The sequence below is a fragment of the Hippopotamus amphibius genome, chromosome 4, assembly GCF_030028045.1.
Source record: "Hippopotamus amphibius kiboko isolate mHipAmp2 chromosome 4, mHipAmp2.hap2, whole genome shotgun sequence".
In the NCBI taxonomy this organism is placed as follows: Eukaryota; Metazoa; Chordata; class Mammalia; order Artiodactyla; family Hippopotamidae; genus Hippopotamus; species Hippopotamus amphibius.
In genome coordinates, this window is record NC_080189.1 from 42505935 (window position 1) to 42528458 (window position 22524).

Below are 22524 nucleotides of genomic sequence, written 5' to 3' on the forward strand. Positions count from 1 at the left end.
GTTAGATTATTTGAAATTTTTCTTGTATCTTGAGGTATGATTGTATTGCTATAAACTTCCTTCTTAGAACTGCTTTTGCTGCATCCCATAGGTTTTGGGTCATGTTTTCATTGTCATTTGTCTCTAGTATTTTTTTCATTTCCTCTTTGATTTCTTCAGTGATCTCTTGGTTATTTTGTAGCATATTATTTAGCCTCCGTATGTTTGTGTTATTTACAGTTTTTTTTTCCTGTAATTTATTTCTAATCTCATAGCATTGTGGCCAGAAAAGAGCTTGATATAATTTCAGTTTTCTTCAATTTCCCAAGGCTTGATTTGTGACCCAAGATGTGATCTATCCTGGAGAATGTTCTGTGTGCACTTGAGAAGATAGTGTAATCTTCTTTTCTTGGATGGATTGTCCTGTAAATATCAATTAAATCTATCTGGTCTATTGTATAATTTAAAGCTTTTGTTTTCTTATTAATTTTCTGTCTGGCTGATCTGACCATTGGCATAAGTGAGGTGTTAAAGTCCCCCACTATTTTTGTGTTACTGTCGATTTTCCCTTTTATAGCTGATAGCATTTGCCTTATGTATTGAGGTGCTCCTACATTGGGTGCATATATATATATAAACAATTATATATATATAATTGTTATATATTTTTCTTGGATTGATCCCTTGATCATTATGTAGTGTCCTTCCTTGTCTCTTGTAACATTCTTTATTTTAAAGTGTATTTTATCTGATATGAGTATTGCTACTCCAGTTTTCTTGTGATCTCAGTTTGCACGGAATATCTTTTTCCACCCTGTCTCTCTCAGTCTGTCTATGTCCCTAGGTCTGAAGTGAGTCTCTTGTAGACAGCACATATATGGGTCTTGTTTTTGTATCCATTCAGTCAGTGTGTCTTTTGGTTGGAGTGCTTAATCCCCTCACGTTTAAGGTGATTATCGATATGTATGTTACTATCACCATTTTCTTAATTGCTTTGGGTTTGTTTTTGTGAGTCCTTTTCTTCTCGTGTTTCCTGCTTAGAAAAGTTCCTTTAGTATTTGTTGTAGAGCTGGTTTGGTAGTGCTGAATTCTCTTTTGCTTGTCTGTGAAGCTTTTGATTTCTCTGTGGAATCTGAATGAGAGCCTCGCTGGGTAGAGTATTCTTGGCTGTAGGTTCTTCCCTTTCATCACTTTAAACGTATCATGCCACTCCCTTCTGGCCTGCAGAGTTTCTGCTGTAAAATAAGCTGATAACCATATGGGGATTCCCTGGTATATTTTTGTTTCTGTTCCCTTGTTGCCTTTAATATTTTTTCTTTGTCATTAATTTTTGTCAGTTTGATTACTTTGTGTCTTGGCTTGTTCCTCTTTAGGTTATTCTTGTCTGGGACCCTCTGCACTTCCTGGAGTTAGGTGAATGTTTTCTTTCTTATGTTAGGGAATTTTTCAGCTATTATCTCTTCAAATATTTTTTCAGGTCCTTTCTCTCTTCTCTTTATGGGACCCCTGTAATGTGAGTGTTGGTGCAATTAATGTTGTCCCAGAGGTCTCTTAGACTGTCCTCATTTCTTTTCATTCTTTTTTCGTTATTCTGTTCTGCAGCAGTGATTTCCACCATTCTGTCTTCCAGCACACTTATCTGTTCTTCTGCCTCAGTTAGTATGCTATTTAGTCCTTCTACTGTATTTTTCACCTAGTTATTGTATTATTCATCTCTGTTCTTTAATTCTAGGCCTTTGTTAAACATTTCTTGTATCTTTGCAACCTGTGGAAAGATACAAGAAATGTATTCTTTTTCCAAGATCTTGGATCATCTTTACCATCAGTACTCTGAATTCTTTTTTGAGTAGATTGCCTATTTCCACTTGACTTAGTTGTTTCTGGGGTTTTATCATGTTCCTTTGTCTGGACCATGTTTCTTTGCCATCTCATCATGTCTAACTTTCTGTGATTGTGGTTTCTGTTCCACAGGCTGAAGTGTTATAGTTCTTGCTTCTTCTGTCTGCCCCCTGCTGGATAAGGCTGGTCTAAGAGGCTTGTGCAGGCTTCCTGGTGGGAGGGATTGGTTTCTACCCACTGGTGGGTGGAGCTGGGTCTTGTACCTCTGTCGGTCAGGGCTGTGTTAAGGGGTGTGTTTAGCATGTGGCTGTGTCTCAGGAAGACTTTAAGCAGCCTGTCTTTTGATGAGTGGGGCCATGTTCCTACCCTTTTTGTTGTTTGGTCTGAGGCATCCCAGCACTGGAGCCTACAGGCTGTTGGTGGGAGAAGGGGGACAGGTTTTTATGAGAAAATGGCGGCCTCCAAGAGGGCTCATGCCAATGAGTACTCTCCAAAACTATCACCACCAGTGTCTGTCCCTGCAGCCACCCTCCTACCTCCACTGGAGACCCTCCAATACTAGTAGGTAAATCTGGCCCAGGCTTTTATGAGGTCACTGCTTTTTTTCCCTGGGTCCTGGTGCAAATTAGATGTTGTGTGAGTCCTCCAAGAGTGGAGTTTCTATTTCCTCTGGTTCTATGGAATTCCTCCCACCATACCCCACTGGCCTTCAAAGCCAGATTCTCTAGGAGCTCCTCCTCCCATTGCCAGATTCCCAGGGTAAGGAGCTTGTCATGGGGCTCAGAACTTTCACTCCTGTGGGAGAACTTCTATGATATAATTATTTTCCAGTTTGTGCATCACCCACCTGGTGGGTGTGGGATTTGATTTTATCCTGATTGCACCCCTCCTACTGTCTCATTGTTACTTCTTCTTTGTCTTTGGATGTTGGAGATCTTCTTTTGGTAGGTTCCAGTATTATTTTGTCAATGATTGTTCAGCATTAAATTGTGATTTTGGTGTTTTTGTAAGAAGGGGTGAGCTCACATCCTCCTATTCCACCATCTTGTCTCTGCCTTCCCAACGTTTCTTATCCTTACTGAGCGTTTGTAACATCTTGGGCACTGTTCTCATAGAATGGCCAAAATCTGGATGTGTTTGATTGTTTGCTCCTGATTAGACTCAGGGTAAACATTTTTGATAAGAACACTACATAAGTGATATTGGATCACATCAGGAGCCACCTAAGTATAAGCTGTCCTACCATTAGATATGCTAACTTTGATCCTTGTTGAAAATGGAGATTGTGACCTCTTTCCTTTGTATGTTTTCCTTTTTTTGTAAGGTGATAAATACTGTACAAATATCCTGTCTCCCAGCACAGTTTCATGTAATGGTTTTACCATCTATCAGTAATCCTTGCCTGAATCTATTAATTTCACTGGGGATTTTTAGCATTTTGTTAAATTATTGTTTTTATTATTTGTCTAAAGAAAATAGAAGCAAGGAGTACAATGACAGTGCACGTTGATCTTCACAAGCAGTTCTGGTTCAAAGTAAGCACATTACTCTAATAGAAAGTTTAAAAGATTTTATCAGTAGCTCTAAGATATCAGGTTACCCCTAGAGGTGATTTTGGTTATTGTTTTTTGTTTTTTAATTGAAGTATAATTGATTTACAGTATTGTGTTTCAAGTCTACAGCATAGTGATTCAGGTTTTTGTTGTGTTTTGGGGTTGTTTTTTTTTGCAAATTATATTCCATTATAGATTATTAATTTTTTTCCTGACAGAATAAGGAGTACAAAAATATTTTTTAAAATTCCTTTTATAAAAAAAGAGGAATTAGGAAGTGTTCCTTTTAAAAGTCATTTTGGGGACTTCCCTGGTGGTGCAGTGGTTAAGAATCTGCCTGCCAATGCAGGGAACATGGGTTTGATCCCTGATTCGGGAAGATTCCACATGCTGTGGAGCAACTAAGCCCATGCACCACAACTACAACTACTGAAGCCTGTGCACCTAGAGCCCATGCCCCACAGCAAGAGAAGCCACTACAATGAGAGGCTCACGCACTGCAATGAAGAGTAGACCCTGCTCGCCACAACTAGAGAAAGCCTGCACTGCAGCAAAGACCCAATGCAGCCAAAAAAATAATAATAAGATAAGTAAAATTTTAAAAATTATTATAAAAAAAAGTCATTTTGACTTTAAGATTAGTTCAACAATGCATTTTCTTCTAAAAGTATTTCAAACTATTTATTTGGAATTTAGAAATAGTTTTCCAAGTTTATGATGGTTATATCTCCTGAGCAGCCCACATTAACATTTTATACTGGTGATTTAGTTGTATGAAGGTGTTGTGCCTGAGAGCCAAGACCAAGCAAGATGGTAAACTGCGAAGAGGAAGACATCTGTACCCTGGCTTTCATATATGCAAAGCCACTCCAGGTTCAGTTTCAAATCAACAGAATGGATCTGCCATTTCCTGCCTTCTTTTTAGATCTGCTTGTCGGTATTTTAGTGCTCTGTACCCAGATGCATAGGGCGTTCATGTTGCCGTTGACAACCCATATAGGCACATTGCTTTTAAACTAGTTTTTTTTCCTTCACTTAGTTAAAAAAAAAACTATTGAAATTATTGAAAATTTCAGATATTTACAAAAGAGTGATTAGTATGCTAGTCCCACATTAAATATTACACAGTCTTAGGAATTATGAACGTTTTCTAACTATGGCTCATGTATTCTTTCAAGTTCCTGATTTCCTATATTATTTTAAAGCCAGTTCCTGACATCATGTCTTTTAACCCATAATAAATACTTCCATATGAATTTTAACTAAAGACAATTTTTATCATAATGCCCATGTTATTAGCATACCTAATAAAGTAATAACAATTTTATTTATTTATTTATTGAGGTTTACAGTAGTTGATTTATAATATATTTTCAGGTATACAACAGTGATTCAAAATTTTTATAGATTATACTCTAAATATATTGGCTATATTCTCTGTGCTGTACAGTATATTCTTGTAGCTTATTAACTTTATACATAGTAGTTTTTACCTCTTAGTCTCCTATCTTACCCCTCCTTTCTTCCTCCTCCCCACTGGTAACCACTAATTTGTTCTCTGTATCTGTGTGTCTGCTTCTTTTTTGTTATATTCACTAGTTTGTTTTATATTTTTGATTCCACATATAAATGATCATACAGTTTTTGTCTTTCTCTGACTTATTTCACTGAGCATAATAAACTGCATGTCCACTTATGTTATTGCAAATGCAAAAATTTCATTTTTTTTTTATGGTTGAGTAGTACTCCTGTGTGTGTATATACACAACACACATATATACCACATCTTTATCCATTCATCTGTTCATGGACACTTAGGTAGGTTCCATATTTTGGCTTTTGTGAATAATGCTGCTATGAACATTGGGGTGCATGTATCTCAACAAATTAGTGTTTTCATTTTCTTGGGATATATACCCAGGGATGGAATTGCTGGATCATGTGGTAAGTCTGTTTTTAGTTTCTTGAGAAATCTGCATACTGTTTTTTCACGTGGTTGCACCAGTTTACATTACCAGCATCAGTGTACAATATTTCACATCCTCATCCACATTTGTTATTTGTGTTCTTTTTGATGATAGCCATTCTCACAGGTGTGAGGTGATATCTCATTGAAGTTGTGATTTGCATTTCTCTGATGGTTAGCAATGTTGAGCATCTTTTCTTGTGCCTGATAGCCATCTGTTTGTCTTCTTTGGAAAAATTTATTTTCAGGTATTCTGCCCATTTTAAAATTGTGTAGTTTGTTTTTTGATGTTGAGCTATATCCGCTGTTTTTATATGTTGGATGTTAACTGCTTATCATTCACATCATTTGCAAATATTTTCTCCCAGTCTGTGGGTTGTCTTTTCATTTTGTTAATGGTTTCCTTTACTGTGCAAAAGCTTTTAAGCTTAATTAGGCCCCATATGTTTATTTTTGCTTTTGTTTCCATTGCTTTGGGAAACAGATCCATAAAAACATTGCTGTGATTTATGTAAAAAAGTGTTCTGGCTATTTTTCTTCTGGGAGTTTTTTGGTTTCCAGTTATACATTTAGGTCTTTAGTCCATTTTGCATTTATTTTTCAGTATTGCGTGAGAAAACATTTTCATTTTACTCTCTTACATTTAGCTGTCCAGGTTTCCCAGCACTACTTATTGAAAAGACTGTTACTCCCTGTTGTATGTTCTTATCTCCTTTGTTGTAGACTGATTTAAACATAAGTGCATGGGTTTATTTCTGCGGTCTCTATTCTATTCCATTGATCTACTTGTCTGTTTTTGTGCTATTACCATACTGTTTTGATAACTGTAGGTGTGTAGTATAGTCTGAAATTGGAGTGTGATTCCTCGACATCTGTTCTGCTTTCTCAAGATTGATTTGGCTATTGGGGGGTCTTTTGTGTTTCCATACAAAATTAAAAAATTTTTGTTCTAGTTCAGTGAAAAATGCCATTGACATTTTGTTAGGGGCCGTGTTGAATCTGTAGATTGCCTTGGGTAGTATGGTCATTTTAACAATATTAATTCTTCCAATCCATGAACATGGTATGTCTTTTTATCTTTGTGTCATCTCAGTTTCTTTCATCAGTGTCCTCTAGTTTTCTGAGTACAGGTCTTCTACCTCCTTAGGTAGGTTTATTCCTAGGTATTTTTGCTCTTTTTGATGCAATTGTAAATAAGAATGTTTCCTTAATATCCCTTTCTGAGTTTGTTGCTAACTGTGAAGTTGCAACAAATATCTATAATTTAATTTTGTATCCTGCAACTTAATTCATTAATTCACTAATGTGTTCTAGTAGTTTTTTCATGGCATCTTTAGGATTTTCTGTGTATAGCATTGTGTCATCTGTAAACAGTGGCAGTTTTACTTATTCCTTTCCAATATGGATTCCTTTAATTTCTTTTTCTTTCATATCTGTGGCTACAACTTCCAAAACTATGTTGAATAAAAGTGGCAAAAGTTGGTATCCTTGACTTGTTACTAATCTTAGAAAAAGTGCTTTCAGCTTTTCTGAGTATGACAGTAGCTGTGGATTTGTCATAGATGACCTGTATTATATTCAGGTGTGTTCCCTCTGTGCCCACTTCATGGAGAGTTTTTATCATCAATGGGTGTTGAATTTTGTCAGAAGATTTTTTTCTGCATGTTTTGAGATGATCATATGATTTTTATTCAATTTGTTTATGTGGTGTATCACATTGATTTGCAGATATTGAACCATCCTTGCATCCCTGGGATAAATCCCACTTGAGCATGGTGTCTAATCCTTTTAATGTGTTTTTGGATTTGGTTTGCTAATATTTTGTTGAGGAGTTTTGAATTTATATTCATCAATGATATTAGCCTATAATTTTCTTTTTTGTGATATCTTTGGTTTTGGTATCAGTTTGATGCTGGCCTTGTAGAATGAGTTGCAGAGCATTCCTTCCTCTGCAGTTCATTGGAATACTTTAAGAAGCATAGATGCTAACTCTAAATGTTTGGTAGAATTCACCTCAAAAGCCATCTAATCCTGGACTTTTGTTTTTTGAGAGTTTTAAAATTACTGATTCAATTTCCATACTTGTGATTGGTCTGTTCATATTTTCTGTTTCTTCCTGGTTCAGTCTTTGGAGATTATACCTTTCTAAGAATTTGTCTATTTCTTCTAGGTAGCCCATTTTATCACTGAATAATTGTTCATTGTAGTCTTTTATGATCCTTTGTATTGCTGTGGTGGTGTTTGTAACTTTTCCTTTTTCATTTATGATTTTATTGATTTGGGCCATTTCTCTTATTTTCTTGATGAGTCTGGCTAAAGGTTTATCAATTTTATTTATCTTTTCAAAGATCCAGCTCTTAGTTTCATTGATCTTGTCTATTGTTTTTTAGTCTCTGTTTCATCTGTTTCTGCTCTGATCTTTATGATTTCTTTCCTTTTTCTAACTTTGAGTTTTGTTCTTTTTCTAGTTTCTTTCGGTGTTAGGTTAGGTTGTTTATTTGAGATTTTTCTTGTTCATTTTGATAAGATTGTATTGATACAAACTTCCCTCTGAGAACTGCTTTTGCTGCATCCCAGAGGTTTTAGATTGTTGTGATTTTATTGTCATTTGTCTCTAGGTACATTTTTGATTTCCTCTTTGATTTATTGGTTGTTTAGTAAATAGCATATAGTTTTGCCTCTACATGTTTGTGTTTTTCTCAGTTTTTTTCTTATATCTGATTTCTAGTCTCATAGCATTGTGGTTGGAAAAGATGCTTGATGTGATTTTAATTTTCTGAAATTTATTGAGACTTGTTTTGTGGCCTAGCATGTGATGTATCCTGGAGAATGTTCCATGTACACTTGAAAAGAATCTATTCTGCTGCTTTAAGATGGAATGCTCTGTATATATCAGTTAAGTCTATTTGATCTAATGTGTCATTTAAGGTCAGTGTTTCCTTATGGATTTTCTGTGTGGTTGATCTGTCCATTGATGTCCGTGGGATTTAATTTTCCCTATTATTATTGTGTTGCTGTTGATTTCTCCTTTTATATCCATTAATATTTGCCTTATATATTGAGGTACTCCTATGTTGGGTGCATATATATTTTCTTTTTTTTTTTCTTCATATATATTTTCAATTGCTATATCTTCTTCTTGGGTTGATCCCTTGATCATTATGTGGAGTCCTTCTTTGTCTCTTGTAACAGTCTTTATTTCTTAAACTAATTTAAAAATATATTTCATTTTATACAGTGTATCCACATATTATTTCAACAGGTAATCAACATAAAAAATAGTGAATTATTTAACTTTTTTTAAGCTCTTTTTTGGAATATAATTGCTTTACACTGTTGTGCCAGTTTTTGCTGTACAACAAAGTGAATCAGCTGTATTTATACATGTATCCCCGTATCCCCTCCCTTCTGTGACTTCCTCCCACCCTCCCTATCCCAGCCCTCTAAGTCATCACCCATCATCAAGTTTATCTCTCTGTGTTATACAGCAGCTTCCCACTAGCTATCTATTTTACATTTGGTAGTATATATATGTCAGTGCTACTCTCTCACTTTGTCCCAGCTTCCCCTTCCTCCCCCACCCATGTCCTCAAGTCCATTCTCTACATCTGCATCTTTATTCTTGCCCTGTCACTGGGTTCATCAGTACCATTTTTTTTGGTTCCATATATATGCATTAGCACACGGTATTTGTTTTTCTTTTTCTGGCTTACTACTCTCTGTATGACAGTCTCTAGGTTCATCCACCTCACTACAAATAACTCAATTTAATTCCTTTTTATGGCTGAGTAATATTTCTTTGCATATATGTGCCATATCTTCTTTAACTTTTTTTTTTTTTTACTAAATCTTTAAGATACATTATTTTATAGTTACAGTACATCTTTTTTTGTTTGGTTTTTGTTTGTTTTTTTTGCCTCACCACTGCATGGCATGTGGGATCTTTTTTTTTTTTTTAATTGGAGTACAATTGCTTTACAAAGTTGTGTTAGTTTTTGCTATACAATGAAGTGAGTCAGCTATATGTATACATATATCCCTTCCCTCTTGGACCTCCCTCCCCCAGTTCCACCCATGTAGGTCATCAGAGCACCAAGCTGAGCTCCTTGTGCTATGCAGCAGGTTGCCACTAGCTATCTATTTTACACATGGTAGTGTATTTATGTCAAACCTAATCTCCCAGTTCATCCCACCCTCCCCTTACCCCCTGTGTCCACATGCCCGTTCTCTACATCTCCATTTCTATTCCTGCCCTGCAAATAGGTTCATCTGTACTATTTTTCTAGATTCCACATATTTGCATTAATATATGATATTTGTTTTTCTCTTTCTGACTTACTTCACTCTGCATGACAGACTCTAGGTCTATCCACATCTCTACAAATGACCCAATTTCATTTCTTTTTATGTATACATGCACACACACCACATATTTATCCATTCATCTGTTGCTGGATATTTAAGTTGTCCTGGCTATTGTGAATAATGCTGCAATGAACATTTGGGTACATGTGTCTTTTTGAATTATGGTTTTCTCAGTGTATATGCCCAGTAGTGGGATTGCTGGGTCATGTGATAGTTCTGTTTTTCATTTTTTAAAAATATTTTGTTTATTTATTTTAGCTCTGTTGGGTCTTCGTTGCTGTGCACAGGCTTTCTCTAGTTGTGGTGAGCAGGGGCTACTCTTTGTTGCAGTGTGCAGGCTTCTCAGTGAGGTGGCTTCTCGTTGTGGAGCACAGGCTCTAAGTGCATGGGTTTCAGTAGTTGCAGCACGTGGAGTCAGTAGTTGTGGCTTGCAGGCTTTAGAGCACAGGCTCAGTAGTTGCAGCACACGGGCTTAGTAGCTCCATGGCATGTGGGATCTTCCTGGACCAGGGACCGAACCTGTGTCCCCTGCGTTGGCAGGCAGATTCTTAACCACTGTGCCACCAGGTAAGTCCCTATTTTTAGCTTTTTAAGGAACCTCCATACTGTTCTCCATAGTGGCTGTATTAATTTACATTCCCACCAACAGTGCAAGAGGGTTCCCTTTTCTCTGCACCCTCTCCAGCATTTATTGTTTGTAGATTGTTTGATGATGGCCATTCGGACCGGTGTGAGGTGATACCTCATTGTAGTTTTGATTTGCGTTTCTCTAATAATTAGTGATGGTGAGCATCTTTTCATGTGCCTCTTGACTATCTATGTGTCTTTTTTTGGTGAAATGTCTATTTAGGTCTTACAACCCAATAAAAAAATGAGTGGTTGTTTTTTTTGATATTGAGTTACATGAGTTGTTTGTGTATTTTTGAGATTAATTTTGTTGCTTCATTTGCACATATTTTCTCCCATTCTGTGGGTTGTCTTGTCTTGTTTATGATTTCCTTTGCTGTGCAAAAGCTTTTAAATTTAATTAGGCCCCATTTGCTTATTTTTGTTTTTATTTTCATTACTCTAGGAGGTGGGTCAAAAAAGATCTTGCTGTTTTATTGCAAAGAGTGTTTTTCCCATGGTTTCCTCTAAAAGTTTTATAGTGTCCAGTTTTACATTTAGGTCTTTATTTCATTTTGAGTTGATTTTTGTGTATGGTGTTAGGTAGTGTTCTAATTTTATTCTTTTATGTGTAGTTGTCCACTTTTCCCAGCACCATTTATTGAAGAGGCTGTTTTTTCTCCATTGTATATTCTTGCCTCCTTTGTCAGATTAGGTGACCATAGGTGCTTTGGTTTATCTCTAGGCTTTCTATCCTGTTCCATTGATCTATATTTCTGGTTTTGTGCCAGTACCATACTGTATTGATTACTGTAGCTTTGTAGTGTAGTCTGAAGTCAGGGAACCTGATTCCTCCAGCTCTGGTTGTTTTTGGTGTTGTTGTTGTTGTTTTGTTTTGTTTTCCCTCAGGAATGCTTTGGCTATTCAGGGTCTTTTATGTTTCCATACAAATTGTAAAATTTTTTTGTTCTAATTCTGTGAAAAATGCCATTGGTAATTTGATAGGGATTGTTTTGAACCTGTAATTGCTTTGGATAGGATAGTCATTTTGACAGTATTAATTCTTCCAGTTCAGGTATCTCTCCATGTGTTTGTGTCTTCTTTGATTTCTTTCATCAGTTTTTTATAGTTTTCTGACTACAGGTCTTTTGCCTCCTTAGGTAGGTTTATTTTTAGGTATTTTATTGTTCTTGCAGCAATTGTAAATGGGATTGTTTTCTTAATTTCTCTTTCTGATCTTTCATTGTTAATGTGTAGGAATGCAAGAGATTTCTGTGCATTAATTTTGTATCTTGTAACCTTACCAAATTTATTGATTAGTTCTAGTAGTTTTCTGGTGGCATCTTTAGGAATTTCTGTGTATGGTATGTCATCTGCAAACAGTAAGTTTTATTTCTTTTCCAATTTGTATTCCTTTTATTTCTTTTTCTTCTCTAATTGCCATGGCTATGACTGCCAAAACTATGTTGAATAATAGTGGCAAGAGTGGACATCCTTGTGTTGTTCCTGATCTTAGAAGAAATTTTTTTAGTTTTTCACCATTGGGAATGATGTTTGCTGTGGGTTCGTGGTATATGGCCCTTATTATGTCGAGGTAGGTTCCCTCTATGCCCACTTTGTGGAGAGTTTTTATCATAAGTGGGTGTTGAATTTTGTCAAAAGCTTTTTCTGCATCTTTTGAGATGATCATGTGGTTTTTGTTCTTTAATTTGTTAATATGGTGTCACATTGATTTGCATATATTAAAGAATCCTTGCATCCCTGGAATAAATCCCACTTGATCATGGTGTGTGATACTTTTAATGTGGTGTTGGATTCTATTTTCTAGTATTTCGTTGAAGATTTTTGCGTCTGTATTCATCAGTGATGTTGGTCTGTATTTTTCTTTTTTTGTGATATCATTGTCTTGTTTTGGTATCAGGGTGATGGTGGCCTCATAAAATGAGTTTGAGAGTGTTCCTCCCTCTTCAGTTTTTTGGAAGCGTTTGAGAAGGATAGGTGTTAACACTTTAAATGCTTGGTAGAATTCACCTGTGAAGCTATCTGGTCCCGGACTTTTGTTTGTTCGAAGATGTTTAATTACAATTTCAATTTCATTACTTGTAACTGGTCTGTATTTTCTAATAGAAACCAATATTAGAAATTGGTTTATTAGAATGTTAAATATATTAGAATATTAAATTGGTTTGTATTTTAAAATTCTTTCTGGTTCAGCCTTGGAACATTGTACCTTTCCAAGAATTTGCTCATTTCTTCCAGGTTGTCCATTTTATTAGCGTATAATTGCTTGTAGTAGTCTCTTATAGTTGTTTGTATTTCTTTGGTGTCAGTTGTAATTTCTCCTTTTTCATTTCTAATTTTCTTGATTTGAGTCCTCTTCCTTTCTCAATGAGTCTGTTTAAAAGTTTTTCAGTTTTGTTTATCTTCTGAAAGAACCAACTTTTAGTTTTATTGATCTTTGCTAATTGTTTTCTAGTTCATTTATTTCTGCTCTGATTTGTATGATTTCTTTCCTTCTACTAACTTTGAGTTTTCTTTGTTTTCTTTTTCTAGTTGCTTTAGGTATAAGGTTAGATTGAGATTTTTCTTGTTTCTTGAGGTGAGATTGAATTTCTATAAACTTCCCTCTTAGAACTGTTTTTGCTGTGTCACATAGGTTGTGGGTTGCCGTGTTTTGATTGACATTTGTTTCAAGATATTTTTCATTTTGATTTCTTCAGTAATCTCTTGGTTATTTAGCAGTGCACTGTTTAGCCTCCATGTGTTTGTGTTTTTTACAATTCTTGTCCTATAATTGATTTCTAATCTCATAGCATTGTGGAAAAAATGCTTTATACAGTTTCAACTTTTTTAAATTTTCCAAAGCTTGATTTGTGACCCGCGATGTAATCTGTCCTAGAGAATGTTCTGTGTGCACTTGAGAAGAAAGTGTATTCTGCTGCTTTTGGGTGGAATGTCCTATAAATAATAATTAAATCTGTCTGGTCTGTTGTGTCATTTAAAGCTTGTGTTTATTTATTTTCTGTCTGGATGATCTGTCCACTGATGTGAGTTGGGTGTTAAAGTCCCCCACTATTATTGTGTTAGTGTTTATTTCCCCTTTTATGGGTATTAGCATTTGTCTTATGTATTGAGATGCTCCTGTGTTGGGTGCATAAATATTTATAATTGTTATGTTTTCTTTCTGGATTGATCCCTTCATCATTATGCAGTGTCCTTCTTTATCTCTTGTAACCTTAAAGTCTATTTTATCTGATATGAGTATTGCTACTCCCACTTTCTTGTGATTTCCATTTGTGTGGAGTATCTTTTTCTATCCCCTCACTCAGTCTGTGTGTGTCTCTAGGTCTGAAGTGGGTGTCTTGTAGACAGTATATAGGCAGGTCTTGTTTTTGTATTCATTCAGCCAATCTGTGTCTTTTGTTTGGAGTATTTAATCTATTTATGTTCAAGGTAATTATCACTGTGTATTTTCCTGTTACCATTTTCTTAATTGTTTTGGGTTTGTTTATGGGTCTTTTTCTTCTCTTACGTTTCCCAGCTAGAGAAGTTCCTTTAGCATTTATTGTAGAGCTGGTTTGTTGGTGCTGAATTCTTTTAGCTTTTGTCTGTAAAGCTTTTGATTTCTGTGTGGAATCTGAATGAGATCCTTGCTGGGTAGAAGAATCTTGGTTGTAGGTTTTTCCCTTTCATCGCTTTAAATATATCTTGCCACTCCATTCTGGCCTGTACAGTTTCTGCTGAAAAATCGGCCAGTAGCTTTATGGAAATTCCCTTGTGTGCTATTTGTTGCTTTCCCCTTGCTGCTTTTAATATTCTCTTTAATTTTTGTCATTTTAATTACAGTGTGTCTTGATTTCTCTTTGGGTTAATACTGTATGGGACTCTCAGTACTTCCTGGACTTGAGTGACTGATACCTTTCCCAGGTTAGGGAAGTTTTCACCTGTTATGTTTTCAAATATGTTCTCAGCCTCTTTATCTCTCTCTTGTCCTTCTGGGACCCCTACAATGTGAATATTAGTTGCCTGATATTGTTCTAGAGGTCTCTTAAATTGTCTTCATTTCTTTCCATTTTCTTTTTTGTGTTTAGTGACAGTGCTTTTTACTACTCTATCTTCAGCTCACTGATCTGTTCCTCTGTATCATTTAGTCTACTGCTGATTCCTTCTAGTGTATTTTTTCATTTCAGCTATTGTATTCTACATCTGTTTGGTTGTTCTTTATGTTTTCTAACTCTTTGTTAAAAACCTCTGACTAAAAAAAAAACAAAAAAAAAAACCCTCTGACTTCCTGCTCTGTGTGTCCATTGTTTTCCCAAGTTCTTTCATCATCTTTAGTCATTACTCTGAACTCTTTCTCAGGTAGACTGTCTCCACTTCACTTAGTTGTTCTTCTGGGGTTTTATCTTGTTTCCTCATCTGGAATGTTTTTCTGTCGCCTCATTTTGTCTAAGTTGCTACTTGTATTTTTATGTATGTGGTAGGTTAGTTATGTTTCTCTACCTTGAAGAAGTAGTCTTCTGTAGGAGATGTTCTATGTGTCCCAGCATGCACTCCCCTCTGTCACCCACACTATATGCTCTACAGTTTCCCCCTAAGAGGGCTGTATAAGTCCTTCTGCTTTGGTGGGCTATATGGGTGGTGTGGTAGGCTTGGTTAGCCCCTAGCCTGGTTGATTGTCAGGCTCTGCCTTGTGCAGATACTGCTGACTGCTGGTTAGTGGGACCTGGTCACAAGGTGGCAGGTTGTAAAACCCCGGGGTCCCTGGGCCTAGTGCTGGCTCACTGGTGGACAGAATCAGGATCTGTAAGGCTCTGGGATTGTGGCCCTACCACTGGTGGGTGAAGCCACGTTCCAGGGTTAGTGTCAGACTAGTGACAGGTAGAGCTGGGTCCTGGAGTCTGATAACAGGGCCCAGGAATTTCAGAGCTGTTGTCAGATTACTGAGCAGAGAGCAGGGGTGTCCTGACACAGTTGGGTATGGAGTCCAAGGTGTCCTGAAGCTTGTTTTGGCCTGCTGGTGATCCTGGGGCTGGTGTCCACCCGCTGGTTGGCAGGGTCAGGATCCAGGAGATTCTGGGGCTCTTTCAGGCCCCGCTGGTGGATAAAGCTGGGTTATGGGGATAGTGCAGGCCCATTGGCTAGTTGAGCTGGATCCTGGGGCCTCTGGCTTCAGGGCCCATATTCTCAGAACCGGTTTTGGACCACTGGTGGGTTGGCTGGTGCTTGACACAGCTGGCTATGGGGTCCAGGGTGTCCCAAAGCTTATGTCAGCCTGCTAGTAAGTGGGGCCTGATCCTGGGATACTGGCTAAGGGACCCAAGGTGTCTCAGAGCTGTTCTTGTCCCTCTCGTGGTTGGGGCTGAGGACCAGCAAGTCCTGGGACTGGTGCCACCTGCTGGTGGCTGGGCTTGGTCCCGGCATAGCATGCTGCAGTTGTTCTGGGGCTGGTGTCTGTCTGCTGGTGGGTGGGGTTATATTTCCACCCAGCTAGTTGCTTGGTCTGAGGTGACCCAGTACTTGTGCCTACAGGCTGGTGCATGGGGCGGTGCTAGTGCTGGGTTCCGAGGCTAATAAGCTAGAGGGAGGATTCCAAAACGGTGCTTCGCAGCACCAGTTTCAGTGTAGTAGAATTAACTCCCAGAAATGGCTGCTGCCAGTGTCTGTGTCCCCAGGGTGAGCTCCATTTGCCTCTCTGGGAGACTCTTCAAGATCTCCAGTAGGTCTGACCCAGGCTCCTTTCAAATTATTGCTTCTTCCCTGGGTCCCAGAGCATGTGAAATTTTGTGTGTATGCTTTAAGAGTGGAGTCTTTCTTTCCCACAGCCCTCTGGGTCTCCTGAAAGAAGTCCATCTGACCTTCAAAAACCAAACATTCTGGGGTGTTGTCTTCCCAGTATAGGAGCCCTGGGCTGGGGAGCTCGATGTGGGGTGCATACCCTTGCTCCTTGTGGAGAACCTCTATACTTGTAATTATCCTCCCATTTGTAGGTCTCTCACCTGGGGATACAGGTCTTGACTAGACAGCAGTTTCTCCCCTCCTACCCATCCTTCTTTATATCTTTAGTTATAGAAATCTTTTCTGGTAGTTTCCAGTCTTAGTGATAGTTGCTCAGTAAATAGTTGTAATTTTGGTATGCCTGTGAGAGGAGGTGAATTCAGGGTCCTCCTAGTCCACCATCTTGGGAATTCTTCAACAATAATTTCTTAACATATGACTCTCCATTTGGTAGAATTCTAGTCCATTTAATTCTAGAGCAAAATTTTAAAAAATTTATACAGGTTATGTCATGATAGGAGGAAGGTTTTCTTTGTAAGCAGAATACCATTTTTTATCTAAGCACGGATCTCGTGAGCTATTCCTAATTTTCATGTCTAATATATTTTCATATTCTTTAAAATCTGGTTCTAATTCTTGTTTTCATAGGGAGGAATAGTATCAAAGTCACTTACAGTTAATTTTAATGGGTATTATTTAAAAAAAAACAAAAATTTCTGAAATCCCATGTCTCCACATTGCCCCCTTTTGAGACTTAACTGCTCTACAACTATCCTCTCCAAGCCCTCCCCACCCAAATGCCTTCAGTTAATCATGGGAGTCAAGTTTATATCAAGTGGTGGAAGTGAGGGTGGGATAATTATAAGAGTCATGTATTTTAAATTACTAGTGTTTCTTTAGGAAAAAAATGCTATTTTAATTATGGGGAGTGGGGAGTCAGGGAAAAGGAATTCTTAAAGGGAAGCTACTAGGCTGCAGTTATTGTGGTACTTCTCAAGACATTACATTTTATGTTATGATGATAGTTAAACTTCTAATTTGCCCTATTTATTTTTGATATACAGTACTGATTCCTACAGTAAAGTGAATGGGCTGGTATCTAGTTACTTACTAATTTTTTTAAATATCAGAAAGTAAACACTATTCTGGTTCCTTCAGGGTGTTTCAGTAAAGACCAGGTATACTTAGATGGTATCCTGCAAATCCTCCGATACAGAGAGACCATTGACTTTCATCTACTGACTGCCCTGGGGAAGGTGAGTGAAATCAATGGCACACAGTCCCCAAACACACCAGGTCAACAATTTCTTCCAGCTCATTTCATGATTAAATAAGACTCAAGTTGAAACTGTTTTTATTTTGTTGTTGGAGTAATTTTCCTTTACTCCAGAAGGGATAAATTTGGTTCTGTCACAGAACCAAATTACAGTACTTCTTTGTGGACAGTAAGAGATAAAGAAGGGAATAGGAAATTTGGGAATATATTATTAACTTTTATATGTATATTTTCCTAAAGTATTTTAAAGTAAGCTGCAGGTATAACTCTGCTCCCTTTCATGCTTCAGCATGTATCTTCCAAGAATAAGGATATTCTGACATGATCAGATGATTTTCTAAAGAAATTTATCACTGATTACATATAGTTCTAAAAAAAAAAAAACCTCTTTCATATTCCCCAGATTGTCTCCAAAATGTCCTTTGTAGCTCTTTTTCATGACCCAGGATCCAGTCAAGATTTATGCCTTGCATTCACTTATCTGTAATCTCTTAATTTATAACAGTCCCCCCTCACTCCAGTCTTTTTCTTTTTTTATGACATTTTTAAGAATCCTTAAGAATCCAAGAAAAATTTCCTTGAGAATTTCTAGAATCTGGACTAGCAGATTGTTTCCTTGTAACTAGCTTCAGGTTAAATATTTTTGCCAAGAATACTACTTAAGTGAGTCATGCATTTTTCAGTGCATCACATTGGAGAGAGAGAGTGTTGTCCCATTATTAGTGATACTGTGTTTAATCACCTGGGTAAGTTAGTTACTGCTAGATCTCTCCATTGTAAAAGTTACCTGTCCCTGATTGTATTAATAAATAATTTGTGGGATGATACCTTTGAATGTACTGTTGTCTAACAATCTTTCCAGAAATGATTTTTAACATCTATTGATTTTTGCCCAAAATAGAGATCTTTGAATTCTGTTACATTTCCCTCCACTTTTTTAATTCAGCTCTTCCAGTGGCTGCTCCTGTGTTTTTTAAAGCATGTCTACATGTTTTCCAGCAAAATAAAGTAAAATATTCTGAGCTCACCTTATACTTTTCATGCACAAATCTGAGATTAGATATTTTTCCGAGGAAGTCTTGATTCTTCTAGTGAGAAATGGTATTTCTTCTAGTGAGAAATGGTATTTAGAAAACACAACCTGAGCACAAGGTGTGCACATCACTAACTACTGGGGTGCTGGTGCTTCTAGACCTTTTCAATGAGCATATCGTATATTTGTTTTAAATCATAACGGCATTCTAATTCAAATCAGACACCACAAGGTTCTTTTACAACTCCCTTCCCATTCCATATATGTATCTCCATTATCTTATGAGAACCTTATTTCCCAATGTCAGTGTATTTACTCATTTAATAAAGTGGTTTAAGATAAATTATGAAACCATACCAATATCAACACCAAACCTATTTCCTATAACCTATTACACTTAGTGACATAAATACTCAATAAAATTTTAATAACTAAAATATAAATAAAACTTAGTATGAATATGATATATTTAAAGCTTTCCTGCTGAACCAGGAAGAGTGTTGATCAGAAGATAATAGTACTTAAATTTTAGAATTTAAAGTTGCAAAGGTAATTTATAGAACTTAGAAAGTTTCACTGCTAAACTTAATATAATACCTGTGAAAGACTGGCTTCTTACTCAAGTGAATGAAAGAGATATGAAACTTTTTAAAATACTTACTTAAAAATATCAAAATAAAAGCAAGAGAATTTAACGTACCATTGTTCTGATTTTCCTAATAATATGGTATTTACATTCTATCTTAATTATTATTTTTTATTATTTTGGCTGCACTGGGTCTTAGCTGCAGTACACAGGATCTTCGTTGTGGCATGTATGCAGGATGTAGTTCCCCTACCAGGGATTGAACCTGGGCCCCTCTGCGTTTGGGAGTGCAGAGTCTTACCTACTGGACCACCAGGGAAGTCCCAATTCTTTTATTTAGATTTAGGGAGGATATTTGTTTAGGTTCAGTCTTTCACGCACACATATTAAGTTTAATTGTTTAATTTCTAGACAAACTGTAGGTCCAAGATAGATTGTTAAATCAGATATTGACTTTTGATTTTTTTTAAATATGGTCATGGTATGAAGGGGCAGATAAATACATTCTTATTTAACACCATAAATTTTGTTATTTTCTAGGTATTAGAATAATTTGAAAAACAGTCTTCATACTTAAAGTTTCACTTAAGACCAAAGGAAGAAACTGCTCTTCAAAGGTAACTGGTACTCACACTTAAAAATTAACACATCTTCCTTTTTTTCAGGTCTCTTATGAAGATGTGGATCGCTTAAAAGGATTGGCAGTTACTGAAAACATGAGGGTCCCTCACTTTCTGCAGGACCATGGCCGATATATGGAACACTTAGAGAAGATCATGGAAGTGAATGAACTGACCGACAGGGAACTGAAAGATCTTATATATTAATTAGTATTCCTGAAAACATAGCCGAGCTATACCTCCATGTTTATTACCACTTAGGTGCAGTTAGCACCAGCAGATTTATAAAAGAAGAATGACTGTTTATATGAGTTTTCTGAAGAATGATCTGCAGTATTCAGCTGAATATTTAGATTAAGAACAAACTTTAAACTGTTTCCCTAAAATGTTTCTATAGGCTACAAGGGAAAGTTACTCCTGTTTTCATCTGACTCTCAACAGAGTCAGATGAAAATAATGCTGATGAGTGCTTTTGAGGAATCTTGGTCAAAATGAGTAATAAATTTCTGCCTGAGCAGTAAGCACTGGTCTTAGTGCCCCTGCCTGAGCACCAAGACCAGCTCTGACTAGATATGGAATTCCAATGTTGTTCAAATTCCAAGGTACTATTTTATTTAATAAATAATGGTAGTTAGTCTCCTTGAAAAATTAGTCTGTTATGCCCCTAAAGCTAGAAAATAAGAAATCTTATATGTTAAGCAATGTTAAAAGGAGGGGGAAAGCAATTTGAAAAGTTTTCATAGTTCTTTGTTTTACACAGTATTGTTTCACCTTATCAGTTTATAGGAACTAAAGTAGAAAATTACCTTATTTTGTCCAGTTATCCCTTAACTCAGTTTTCATTTGCTGAAACATACTGTACTCCTTCAACATTTTAACCAAGTTTTAGGGTCTTTTCTCCCTATTCCTTTATGTAAATACATGTCTCCAAGAGGTTTTTCTACATAAATCAAAATAGTTGGGGAACAGAGAAGCTACTTACCGTTTCTTATTAAATGGAGCAATGAGCAGGGGACAAATCGTGCAGGAGTCGGATGTTGACAGGGTAGCATCTACAGTAAGCTTGACTATACTCTGAGAAACAGAATTTCTGGGCATTGCCATTTGATAAACTGGCTTTGTGATATTGGCTCAGTATTTTATCAAAATCTTTGACTTCATCAAGCCAATAATGACATAGTTTGAATTTCAAGAATGTGAGTTCTGTTTTACTACATTTCTCCTGCTAAAAGCTTATATCTAGCTTTGTAATTTATCAATTTCAATATATACTTGGATATATATACTTGGGATCAAGTAGTTTTTCAACTTATTTTAATGATCAGAAAGAATACTGCTGTAAACACCCCATTCAAAATTGCTACTGTAATTTCTACCCAAAGTCTATCTGAGAGTTTATCTTTACCTCAATTCAGGCTTAAATATGGTGCTAACACTGGTAGATGTATACTGCAAAGCCTGGTTCACATTCACACTAGGAAATGATTTTAGAAACTCTTTTGCAGACTAAGTTATGGCATTTTTCTCTTTCACATAGCTAGAAGGGCTTGCCTCAAAGAATGATATACTTTAACAAACCTCCAACAAACACGATAGGCTCTAACTGGTACCTGACAGTTCTTGCAGAGCCACGCATTTTGCCTTTGGCAGTAGCAGGCAAGGCCCTTTGGAGCATTGAAGGTGCCCATCCATACCTGCGTCATGCTGGCTGGAGTGTGACCTGCACATCTCTGTACAGTGCTAGGGGCATAGTGCACCACTAACCAGACAGCAGAAGACCACGCTTGTCCCCGCAAGCATTATTTCCTTGTAGCAGAGTCATCCAGTTTCAGCTTTGTATAGTGTTTTCTGACTTCATCTTCAAACTTATGAAAGGTAATTGTGAAAACGTCTTATTAACTGGAATTGAAGTACAGACAGAAATGGCAATATTTATGTCTTGTGGCTTAAGCCCAAATGTTTATAAATTCAGCATTAGTAGGCAGTAATACTGCTAATCTTATGTTATGGCTTAAATATGAAGGAAAATCACAGCAGCCTTAATTTCCTGTTGTTAGGATTGTTTGTAGTGGTTCTAAGTCCCTGAATTTTAGAATGGATAGACATATGATCTGAAAAAGGAAAAACTTCCTTGCCTTACTGCTTTGGTATAAAGACAAAATATATGAGCACTATCCAGACAAAAAAAAAAAAAAAGACTTTAAATCACTTTAAGGTATTTCAAAAGTTAGCAATGAACCAAAAATAATTTAAGATTAGCAGAAATACTTAAAGAGCTCTAAGCTTTAAAAGTTGAGATTGAAGAGTTAATGTTTCTCTTTCTTGAAATAGCATTAAGGTCAGTTTTGTTCTCTAGAATGAAAGTTTTTATAAATAAAAAATTATAGCAGCAGTACTTAAAATAGCTGAAGATCATATTAGTTTTACTTAGAAGAGTCATTTGTTATAGGGTATTGATCACTAGGATTTCATCAATTTTGTCCACTGTAATTCTAACATATAGTTGTATCAAATACAAATTCTGATAAACTGTCAGGTTTTCATACCAGGCAGATTCAAAGTAAAAAAGTTTGTGAACGTAAATCCATAGTCTTCATTTCTTTATATTTTCACCTTTGTAAAAGTGTTTAAAGTTTGTATTTGTTTTATATCTTTGCACATTTTGTGTCTAGCTGTAATAGAAATAAATAGCACTGAGGTTCTCAAATGAACCATGTGGATGTATATGCATGCAAACTTCTGTTCTTTTAAAACCTCATTATATTTTTATTGTGGTATTTGGTTTTTTTGGTTGTGGTAATTATTGAAAATACCATCAATCATGTTTGCCTTCTAGTATTCTTATTTGTAGAGAAATATTGCATTTGCCACACTCTACCTTTCCCCTGATTAGTTCAGCATATACTCCCATGGGGCATAGGGA

At 36.5% G+C, this 22524-nt stretch overlaps 1 protein-coding gene across 2 annotated transcripts in view; it reads left to right on the forward strand.

Moving 5' to 3' along the window:
• MATCAP2 (microtubule associated tyrosine carboxypeptidase 2) overlaps positions 1 to 22368 on the forward strand; it is a 64988-nt gene extending 42620 nt beyond the window's left edge. For both annotated transcript variants that reach the window (XM_057733588.1, XM_057733589.1), the window contains exons 6-7: positions 17245 to 17342; positions 19647 to 22368. In XM_057733588.1, the coding sequence (XP_057589571.1) occupies positions 17245 to 17342; positions 19647 to 19808 (260 nt within the window). In that variant the 3' untranslated portion in view covers positions 19809 to 22368. The remainder of the gene's footprint in view (positions 1 to 17244; positions 17343 to 19646) is intronic.
• The last annotated feature ends 156 nt before the right edge of the window (positions 22369 to 22524 follow it).